This window comes from Eucyclogobius newberryi, unplaced genomic scaffold (assembly GCF_026437365.1).
Source record: "Eucyclogobius newberryi isolate DKJ021-1_F unplaced genomic scaffold, fEucNew1.0.hap1 SCAF_250, whole genome shotgun sequence".
Lineage (NCBI taxonomy): Eukaryota > Metazoa > Chordata > Actinopteri > Gobiiformes > Gobiidae > Eucyclogobius > Eucyclogobius newberryi.
The window spans coordinates 77,501-90,512 of NW_027315891.1; the positions used below are offsets into that span (position 1 = coordinate 77,501).

General features: G+C 47.4%; 1 protein-coding gene across 1 annotated transcript in view; it reads right to left on the reverse strand.

The window, feature by feature from the left end:
• The window catches only part of LOC140372557 (citron Rho-interacting kinase-like), a gene marked incomplete at its 3' end in the record, with an annotated part of 96,354 nt that overhangs the window by 75,870 nt on the left and 7,472 nt on the right, over positions 1-13,012 (reverse strand). The window contains exons 3-5 of the mRNA XM_072459689.1: positions 12,067-12,211; positions 6,606-6,781; positions 662-763 (exon numbers count right to left, since the gene is read on the reverse strand). Of these exons, the coding sequence (XP_072315790.1) occupies positions 662-763; positions 6,606-6,781; positions 12,067-12,211 (423 nt within the window). The remainder of the gene's footprint in view (positions 1-661; positions 764-6,605; positions 6,782-12,066; positions 12,212-13,012) is intronic.

The window sequence follows — 13,012 nt, forward strand, 5'->3', positions numbered from 1 at the left end:
GCACAGCGAGCAGCCTGCATCTGCACAGCGAGCAGCCTGCATCTGCACAGCGAGCAGCCTGCATCTGCACAGCGAGCAGCCTGCATCTGCACAGCGAGCAGCCTGCATCTGCACAGCGAGCAGCCTGCATCTGCACAGCGAGCAGCCTGCATCTGCACAGCGAGCAGCCTGCATCTGCACAGCGAGCAGCCTGCATCTGCACAGCGAGCAGCCTGCATCTGCACAGCGAGCAGCCTGCATCTGCACAGCGAGCAGCCTGCATCTGCACAGCGAGCAGCCTGCATCTGCACAGCGAGCAGCCTGCATCTGCACAGCGAGCAGCCTGCATCTGCACAGCGAGCAGCCTGCATCTGCACAGCGAGCAGCCTGCATCTGCACAGCGAGTAGCCTGCATCTGCACAGCGAGCAGCCTGCATCTGCACAGCGAGCAGCCTGCATCTGCACAGCGAGCAGCCTGCATCTGCACAGCGAGCAGCCTGCATCTGCACAGCGAGCAGCCTGCATCTGCACAGCGAGCAGCCTGCATCTGCACAGCGAGCAGCCTGCATCTGCACAGCGAGCAGCCTGCATCTGCACAGCGAGCAGCCTGCATCTGCACAGTGAGCAGCCTGCAGCTGCACAGTGAGCAGCCTGCATCTGCACAGCGAGCAGTGTTTCTCACCAGGTAAAGGTGGAGCTGGTCCTGGAAGGCGTACAGCAGCTGTGGGATCCAGGGGCTGGAGCTCAGAGACAGGATCCTTCGCTCCTCCTCATGGACCACGCCCTGAACAGCACAAACAAAACCTGTGTAACTGTAACATGTATTTGCTCCACCAGGAGGCGCTCTCACTTTCTATACTGTAGTGCTGGATCTGATGCAAACTACTCTGAGGGAATCCTGTCCCCTGAGGGACCCCTGACCCTGACCCCTGAGGGACCCCTGACCCTGAGGGACCCCTGACCCTGAGGGACCCCTGACCCCTGAGGGACCCCTGACCCTGAGGGACCCCCCCCCATGCTCCGGCGGGCCCCCCCCATGCTCCGGCGGGCCCCCCCCATGCTCCGGCGGGCCCCCGCCGGACCGCCAGGCTGAAAAGATACCGCCAGGTATTAAGATAACTGTGCACGCGCCGCCTGTGAAAAGCACCACGGCACCATCCGTGCGAGCGCTGTAGTACTTTCTGCTGAGCGCCCATGACGCTCGATAATATGTGAAGCCAATATGATCACACTCCGCCGCTTAGGAGCAGCGTATGGCATTAATTACAGCGCTCGTTTACGGCGCACGGCGTAACGTCAGACGGCGTTAAAAGCATTCCTTTATTTTGTAAAAGCGTCGGAAAATACGCCGCTCCGAAGTGGAGTGTGATCTTATTGGCTTTCCATATCAATCACACCCTCCAACCTATAGATCTATACTAGAATACACCTCCAACCTATAGATCTATACTAGAATACACCTCCAACCTATAGATCTATACTAGAATACACCCTCCAACCTATAGATCTATACTAGAATACACCTCCAACCTATAGATCTATACTAGAATACACCTCCAACCTATAGATCTATACTAGAATACACCTCCAACCTATAGATCTATACTAGAATACACCTCCAACCTATAGATCTATACTAGAATACACCCTCCAACCTATAGATCTATACAAGAATACACCCTCCAACCTATAGATCTATACTAGAATACACCTCCAACCTATAGATCTATACTAGAATACACCCTCCAACCTATAGATCTATACTAGAATACACCTCCAACCTATAGATCTATAATACTAGAATACACCTCCAACCTATAGATCTATACTAGAATACACCCTCCAACCTATAGATCTATACTAGAATACACCTCCAACCTATAGATCTATACTAGAATACACCTCCAACCTATAGATCTATACTAGAATACACCTCCAACCTATAGATCTATACTAGAATACACCTCCAACCTATAGATCTATACTAGAATACACCTCCAACCTATAGATCTATACTAGAATACACCTCCAACCTATAGATCTATACTAGAATACACCCTCCAACCTATAGATCTATACTAGAATACACCTCCAACCTATAGATCTATACTAGAATACACCTCCAACCTATAGATCTATACTAGAATACACCCTCCAACCTATAGATCTATACTAGAATACACCTCCAACCTATAGATCTATACTAGAATACACCTCCAACCTATAGATCTATACTAGAATACACCTCCAACCTATAGATCTATACTAGAATACACCTCCAACCTATAGATCTATACTAGAATACACCCTCCAACCTATAGATCTATACGAATACACCTCCAACCTATAGATCTATACTAGAATACACCTCCAACCTATAGATCTATACTAGAATACACCTCCAACCTATAGATCTATACTAGAATACACCTCCAACCTATAGATCTATACTAGAATACACCTCCAACCTATAGATCTATACTAGAATACACCTCCAACCTATAGATCTATACTAGAATACACCCTCCAACCTATAGATCTATACTAGAATACACCTCCAACCTATAGATCTATACTAGAATACACCCTCCAACCTATAGATCTATACTAGAATACACCTCCAACCTATAGATCTATACTAGAATACACCTCCAACCTATAGATACTATACTAGAATACACCTCCAACCTATAGATCTATACTAGAATACACCTCCAACCTATAGATCTATACTAGAATACACCTCCAACCTATAGATCTATACTAGAATACACCCTCCAACCTATAGATCTATACTAGAATACACCTCCAACCTATAGATCTATACTAGAATACACCTCCAACCTATAGATCTATACTAGAATACACCTCCAACCTATAGATCTATACTAGAATACACCTCCAACCTATAGATCTATACTAGAATACACCTCCAACCTATAGATCTATACTAGAATACACCTCCAACCTATAGATCTATACTAGAATACACCCTCCAACCTATAGATCTATACTAGAATACACCTCCAACCTATAGATCTATACTAGAATACACCTCCAACCTATAGATCTATACTAGAATACACCTCCAACCTATAGATCTATACTAGAATACACCTCCAACCTATAGATCTATACTAGAATACACCCTCCAACCTATAGATCTATACTAGAATACACCCTCCAACCTATAGATCTATACTAGAATACACCTCCAACCTATAGATCTATACTAGAATACACCTCCAACCTATAGATCTATACTAGAATACACCTCCAACCTATAGATCTATACTAGAATACACCTCCAACCTATAGATCTATACTAGAATACACCTCCAACCTATAGATCTATACTAGAATACACCCTCCAACCTATAGATCTATACTAGAATACACCTCCAACCTATAGATCTATACTAGAATACACCTCCAACCTATAGATCTATACTAGAATACACCTCCAACCTATAGATCTATACTAGAATACACCTCCAACCTATAGATCTATACTAGAATACACCTCCAACCTATAGATCTATACTAGAATACACCCTCCAACCTATAGATCTATACTAGAATACACCTCCAACCTATAGATCTATACTAGAATACACCTCCAACCTATAGATCTATACTAGAATACACCTCCAACCTATAGATCTATACTAGAATACACCTCCAACCTATAGATCTATACTAGAATACACCTCCAACCTATAGATCTATACTAGAATACACCTCCAACCTATAGATCTATACTAGAATACACCTCCAACCTATAGATCTATACTAGAATACACCTCCAACCTATAGATCTATACTAGAATACACCTCCAACCTATAGATCTATACTAGAATACACCTCCAACCTATAGATCTATACTAGAATACACCTCCAACCTATAGATCTATACTAGAATACACCTCCAACCTATAGATCTATACTAGAATACACCTCCAACCTATAGATCTATACTAGAATACACCTCCAACCTATAGATCTATACTAGAATACACCTCCAACCTATAGATCTATACTAGAATACACCCTCCAACCTATAGATCTATACTAGAATACACCTCCAACCTATAGATCTATACTAGAATACACCTCCAACCTATAGATCTATACTAGAATACACCTCCAACCTATAGATCTATACTAGAATACACCTCCAACCTATAGATCTATACTAGAATACACCTCCAACCTATAGATCTATACTAGAATACACCTCCAACCTATAGATCTATACTAGAATACACCTCCAACCTATAGATCTATACTAGAATACACCCTCCAACCTATAGATCTATACTAGAATACACCTCCAACCTATAGATCTATACTAGAATACACCCTCCAACCTATAGATCTATACTAGAATACACCTCCAACCTATAGATCTATACTAGAATACACCTCCAACCTATAGATATATACTAGAATACACCTCCAACCTATAGATCTATACTAGAATACACCCTCCAACCTATAGATCTATACTAGAATACACCCTCCAACCTATAGATCTATACTAGAATACACCTCCAACCTATAGATCTATACTAGAATACACCTCCAACCTATAGATCTATACTAGAATACACCTCCAACCTATAGATCTATACTAGAATACACCTCCAACCTATAGATCTATACTAGAATACACCTCCAACCTATAGATCTATACTAGAATACACCCCCCGGTATGTTTTAGACCTATAAAAGTCTGTTTCTCTTTCAACATATCAAAGCTTTTCATGTGATTCTCTTTTACATCTGGTGAAAAACCTTTAGACCTTTTGTCCTCCAGACCTTGAGTCTCAGCTCAGTTCTATTTGTACAAAACCTTTGGTCATAAAACTTTACCAGTTTAAGATTGTAACATGTGTGTTTAATTTGTTCTGATCAGCTCCTTCCATGTTGTAAGAACAGATTTGACCCAGGGATTCTTCACTTCCTCCTCATGACTCAAGCGTCATCTGCAGTAAGAACTGTACAGGAACCTCAGGCACCACATGACTCTCAGTATAAGAACTGTACAGGAACCTCAGGCACCACATTACTCTCAGCATAAGACCTGTACAGGAACCCCCGGCACCACATGACTCTCAGTATAAGACCTGTACAGGAACCTCAGGCACCACATGACTCTCAGTATAAGACCTGTACAGGAACCTCAGGCACCACATGACTCTCAGTTTAAGACCTGTACAGGAACCTCAGGCACCACATTACTCTCAGCATAAGACCTGTACAGGAACCCCCGGCACCACATGACTCTCAGTATAAGACCTGTACAGGAACCTCAGGCACCACATGACTCTCAGTATAAGACCTGTACAGGAACCTCAGGCACCACATGACTCTCAGTATAAGACCTGTACAGGAACCTCAGGCACCACATGACTCAGTATAAGACCTGTACAGGAACCTCAGGCACCACATGACTCTCAGTATAAGACCTGTACAGGAACCTCAGGCACCACATGACTCTCAGTATAAGACCTGTACAGGAACCTCCGGCACCACATGACTCTCAGTATAAGACCTGTACAGGAACCTCAGGCACCACATGACTCTCAGTATAAGACCTGTACAGGAACCTCAGGCACCACATGACTCTCAGTATAAGACCTGTACAGGAACCTCAGGCACCACATGACTCTCAGTATAAGACCTGTACAGGAACCTCAGGCACCACATGACTCTCAGTATAAGACCTGTACAGGAACCTCAGGCACCACATGACTCTCAGTATAAGACCTGTACAGGAACCTCAGGCACCACATGACTCTCAGTATAAGACCTGTACAGGAACCTCAGGCACCACATGACTCTCAGTATAAGACCTGTACAGGAACCTCAGGCACCACATGACTCTCAGTATAAGACCTGTACAGGAACCTCAGGCACCGCATGACTCTCAGTATAAGACCTGTACAGGAACCTCAGGCACCACATGACTCTCAGTATAAGACCTGTACAGGAACCTCCGGCACCACATGACTCTCAGTATAAGACCTGTACAGGAACCTCCGGCACCACATGACTCTCAGTATAAGACCTGTACAGGAACCTCAGGCACCACATGACTCTCAGTATAAGACCTGTACAGGAACCTCCGGCACCACATGACTCTCAGTATAAGACCTGTACAGGAACCTCAGGCACCACATGACTCTCAGTATAAGACCTGTACAGGAACCTCAGGCACCACATGACTCTCAGTATAAAACCTGTACAGGAACCTCAGGCACCACATGACTCTCAGTATAAGACCTGTACAGGAACCTCCGGCACCACATGACTCTCAGTATAAGACCTGTACAGGAACCTCAGGCACCACATGACTCTCAGTATAAGACCTGTACAGGAACCTCAGGCACCACATGACTCTCAGTATAAGACCTGTACAGGAACCTCAGGCACCACATGACTCTCAGTATAAGACCTGTACAGGAACCTCAGGCACCACATGACTCTCAGTATAAGACCATTGAGCACAACACAAGGTAAACCCCGCCCCCTTTTCATGAGTTCAAGCAGAACATGTCTTTAGGTTTGTAAGCCAAACAAAAAGTACACATCAGCTTGTATATGACAAAGTAGTGCTTACATTGTGGTGTGTGCGTAGAACCTCCTTCTTCATGACTTTGAGCGCACAAATGTCTCCAGTGGATTTCTCTCGAACCACTCGGACCTCAGAGAACTGTCCACGAGCGACCACAGCGCGCTGCTCAAAGTCCTGAGCAGAAGGCTGAAGAGTCTGGAGCTCCCACACCAGCTGAGAGACTGAGACCAGAGACACACAAGTGTGAGACACACAGCTGTTCCACAGACACACAAGTGTTCCACAGACGCACAAGTGTTCCACAGACACACACGTGTTCCACAGACGCACAACTGTTCCACAGACACACAAGTGTTCCACAGACACACACGTGTTCCACAGACGCACACGTGTTCCACAGACGCACACGTGTTCCACAGACGCACACGTGTTCCACAGACGCACAACTGTTCCACAGACGCACAAGTGTTCCACAGACGCACAAGTGTTCCACAGACGCACAAGTGTTCCACAGACGCACAAGTGTTCCACAGACGCACAAGTGTTCCACAGACGCACAACTGTTCCACAGACGCACAAGTGTTCCACAGACGCACAAGTGTTCCACAGACGCACAAGTGTTCCACAGACGCACAACTGTTCCACAGACGCACAACTGTTCCACAGACGCACAAGTGTTCCACAGACGCACAAGTGTTCCACAGACGCACAACTGTTCCACAGACGCACAACTGTTCCACAGACGCACAACTGTTCCACAGACGCACAACTGTTCCACAGACGCACAAGTGTTCCACAGACGCACACGTGTTCCACAGACGCACAACTGTTCCACAGACGCACAACTGTTCCACAGACGCACAACTGTTCCACAGACGCACAAGTGTTCCACAGACGCACAAGTGTTCCACAGACGCACAAGTGTTCCACAGACGCACAAGTGTTCCACAGACGCACAACTGTTCCACAGACGCACAACTGTTCCACAGACGCACAACTGTTCCACAGACGCACAAGTGTTCCACAGACGCACAAGTGTTCCACAGACGCACAACTGTTCCACAGACGCACAACTGTTCCACAGACGCACAACTGTTCCACAGACGCACAACTGTTCCACAGACGCACAAGTGTTCCACAGACGCACAAGTGTTCCACAGACGCACAACTGTTCCACAGACGCACAACTGTTCCACAGACGCACAAGTGTTCCACAGACGCACAAGTGTTCCACAGACGCACAAGTGTTCCACAGACGCACAACTGTTCCACAGACGCACAACTGTTCCACAGACGCACAAGTGTTCCACAGACGCACAACTGTTCCACAGACACACACGTGTCCCACAGATACACAAGTGTCCCACAGACACACAAGTGTCCCACAGAGGCACAAGTGTTCCACAGACGCACAAGTGTTCCACAGACGCACAACTGTTCCACAGACACACACGTGTTCTACAGACACACAAGTGTCCCACGGACGCACAAGTGTTCCACGGACGCACAAGTGTTCCACGGACGCACACGTGTTCCACAGACGCACAACTGTTCCACAGACGCACAACTGTTCCACAGACGCACAACTGTTCCACAGACGCACAACTGTTCCACAGACGCACAACTGTTCCACAGACGCACAACTGTTCCACAGACGCACAACTGTTCCACAGACGCACACGTGTTCCACAGACGCACACGTGTTCCACAGACACACACGTGTTCCACAGACACACACGTGTTCCACAGACACACACGTGTTCCACAGACACACACGTGTTCCACAGACGCACAACTGTTCCACAGACGCACAACTGTTCCACAGACGCACAACTGTTCCACAGACACACAAGTGTCCCACACAGACACACAAGTGTCCCACACAGACACACAAATGTCCCACAGACGCACAACTGTTCCACAGACACACACGTGTTCCACAGACACACAACTGTTCCACAGACACACAAGTGTTCCACAGACACACACGTGTTCCACAGACACACACGTGTTCCACAGACGCACAACTGTTCCACACAGACACACAAGTGTCCCACACAGACACACAAGTGTCCCACAGACGCACAACTGTTCCACAGACACACAAGTGTTCCACAGACACACACGTGTTCCACAGACGCACAACTGTTCCACAGACACACAACTGTTCCACAGACACACAAGTGTTCCACAGACACACACGTGTTCCACAGACGCACAACTGTTCCACACAGACACACAAGTGTCCCACACAGACACACAAGTGTCCCACAGACGCACAACTGTTCCACAGACACACAAGTGTTCCACAGACACACAAGTGTCCCACACAGACACACAAGTGTCCCACACAGACACACAAGTGTCCCACACAGACACACAAGTGTCCTACAGACACACAAGTGTCCTACAGACACACAAGTATCCCACACAGACACACAAGTGTTCCACAGACACACAAGTATCCCACACAGACACACAAGTGTCCCACACAGACACACAAGTGTTCCACAGACACACAAGTGTCCCACACAGACACACAAGTGTCCCACACAGACACACAAGTGTCCCACACAGACACACAAGTGTCCTACAGACACACAAGTGTTCCACAGACACACAAGTGTTCCACAGACACACAAGTGTCCCACACAGACACACAAGTGTTCCACAGACACACAAGTATCCCACACAGACACACAAGTGTTCCACAGACACACAAGTATCCCACACAGACACACAAGTGTCCCACACAGACACACAAGTGTTCCACAGACACACAAGTGTCCCACACAGACACACAAGTGTTCCACAGACACACAAGTGTCCCACACAGACACACAAGTGTTCCACAGACACACAAGTGTCCCACACAGACACACAAGTGTCCCACACAGACACACAAGTGTCCCACACAGACACACAAGTGTCCCACACAGACACACAAGTGTCCTACAGACACACAAGTGTTCCACAGACACACAAGTGTTCCACAGACACACAAGTGTCCCACACAGACACACAAGTGTTCCACAGACACACAAGTATCCCACACAGACACACAAGTGTTCCACAGACACACAAGTGTCCCACACAGACACACAAGTGTCCCACACAGACACACAAGTGTTCCACAGACACACAAGTGTCCCACACAGACACACAAGTGTTCCACAGACACACAAGTGTTCCACAGACACACAAGTGTCCCACACAGACACACAAGTGTCCCACACAGACACACAAGTGTCCCACACAGACACACAAGTGTCCCACACAGACACACAAGTGTCCCACACAGACACACAAGTGTCCTACAGACACACAAGTGTTCCACAGACACACAAGTGTTCCACAGACACACAAGTGTCCCACACAGACACACAAGTGTTCCACAGACACACAAGTATCCCACACAGACACACAAGTGTCCCACACAGACACACAAGTGTTCCACAGACACACAAGTGTCCCACACAGACACACAAGTGTCCCACAGACACACAAGTGTCCCACACAGACACACAAGTGTCCCACACAGACACACAAGTGTCCTACAGACACACAAGTGTTCCACAGACACACAAGTGTTCCACAGACACACAAGTGTTCCACAGAGACACACAAGTGTTCCACAGACACACAAGTATCCCACACAGACACACAAGTGTTCCACAGACACACAAGTATCCCACACAGACACACAAGTGTCCCACACAGACACACAAGTGTTCCACAGACACACAAGTGTCCCACACAGACACACAAGTGTTCCACAGACACACAAGTGTCCCACACAGACACACAAGTGTCCCACACAGACACACAAGTGTCCCACACAGACACACAAGTGTCCTACAGACACACAAGTGTTCCACAGACACACAAGTGTCCCACACAGACACACAAGTGTTCCACAGACACACAAGTGTTCCACAGACACACAAGTGTTCCACAGACACACAAGTGTTCCACAGACACACAAGTGTCCCACACAGACACACAAGTGTCCCACACAGACACACAAGTGTCCCACACAGACACACAAGTGTCCCACACAGACACACAAGTGTCCTACAGACACACAAGTGTTCCACAGACACACAAGTGTTCCACAGACACACAAGTGTTCCACAGACACACAAGTATCCCACACAGACACACAAGTGTTCCACAGACACACAAGTATCCCACACAGACACACAAGTGTCCCACACAGACACACAAGTGTTCCACAGACACACAAGTGTCCCACAGACACACAAGTGTTCCACAGACACACAAGTGTCCCACACAGACACACAAGTGTCCCACACAGACACACAAGTGTTCCACAGACACACAAGTGTCCCACACAGACACACAAGTGTTCCACAGACACACAAGTGTCCCACACAGACACACAAGTGTTCCACAGACACACAAGTGTTCCACAGACACACAAGTGTCCCACACAGACACACAAGTGTCCCACACAGACACACAAGTGTCCCACACAGACACACAAGTGTCCCACACAGACACACAAGTGTCCCACACAGACACACAAGTGTTCCACACAGACACACAAGTGTTCCACAGACACACAAGTGTCCCACACAGACACACAAGTGTCCCACACAGACACACAAGTGTCCCACACAGACACACAAGTGTCCCACACAGACACACAAGTGTCCCACACAGACACACAAGTGTCCCACACAGACACACAAGTGTCCCACACAGACACACAAGTGTCCCACACAGACACACAAGTGTTCCACACAGACACACAAGTGTCCCACACAGACACACAAGTGTCCCACACAGACACACAAGTGTTAGACACACAGCTGTTCCACAGACACACAAGTGTTCCACAGACACACACGTGTTCCACAGACGCACAACTGTTCCACAGACACACAAGTGTTCCACAGACACACACGTGTTCCACAGACGCACACGTGTTCCACAGACACACAAGTGTTCCACAGACACACAAGTATCCCACACAGACACACAAGTGTCCCACACAGACACACAAGTGTTCCACAGACACACAAGTGTCCCACACAGACACACAAGTGTTCCACAGACACACAAGTGTCCCACACAGACACACAAGTGTCCCACACAGACACACAAGTGTCCTACAGACACACAAGTGTTCCACAGACACACAAGTGTTCCACAGACACACAAGTGTCCCACACAGACACACAAGTGTTCCACAGACACACAAGTATCCCACACAGACACACAAGTGTTCCACAGACACACAAGTATCCCACACAGACACACAAGTGTCCCACACAGACACACAAGTGTTCCACAGACACACAAGTGTCCCACACAGACACACAAGTGTCCCACACAGACACACAAGTGTTCCACAGACACACAAGTGTCCCACACAGACACACAAGTGTTCCACAGACACACAAGTGTCCCACACAGACACACACAGACAGAAAAGCTGAATGAAGAATAAACATAGAACAAGTTTGTTATTGTCACTCACACTTCTGGACAAAGTTAGCCACATCCTGGTTTTTCATGAGCTGAGGAGAAGAACACTCCTGGAACAGCATCAAGAAGGCCTCTAGCAGCTCCTCCCGGCCCAGGGAACAGGCTCCAGGCTGGGGGATGCTCAGTGTCACCCGGCCCTGGAGAACACGCCACAAACATGAGACAAACACGCCACAAACATTAGACCAACACGCCACAAACATGAGACAAACACGCCACAAACATTAGACCAACACGCCACAAACATGAGACAAACACGCCACAAACATCAGACAAACACGCCACAAACATGAGACAAACACGCCACAAACATGAGACCAACAACACGCCACAAACATGAGACCAACAACACGCCACAAACATTAGACCAACACGCCACAAACATCAGACCAACACGCCACAAACATCAGACCAACATCCCACAAACATGAGACCAAAAACACGCCACAAACATGAGACCAACACGCCACAAACATTAGACCAAGAACACGCCACAAACATCAGACCAACACGCCACAAACATGAGACCAACAACACGCCACAAACATGAGACCAACAACACGCCACAAACATTAGACCAACACGCCACAAACATCAGACCAACACGCCACAAACATCAGACCAACATCCCACAAACATGAGACCAAAAACACGCCACAAACATGAGACCAACACGCCACAAACATTAGACCAAGAACACGCCACAAACATCAGACCAACACGCCACAAACATGAGACCAACAACACGCCACAAACATGAGACCAACAACACGCCACAAACATTAGACCAACACGCCACAAACATCAGACCAACACGCCACAAACATCAGACCAACATCCCACAAACATGAGACCAAAAACACGCCACAAACATGAGACCAACACGCCACAAACATTAGACCAACAACACGCCACAAACATCAGACCAACACGCCACA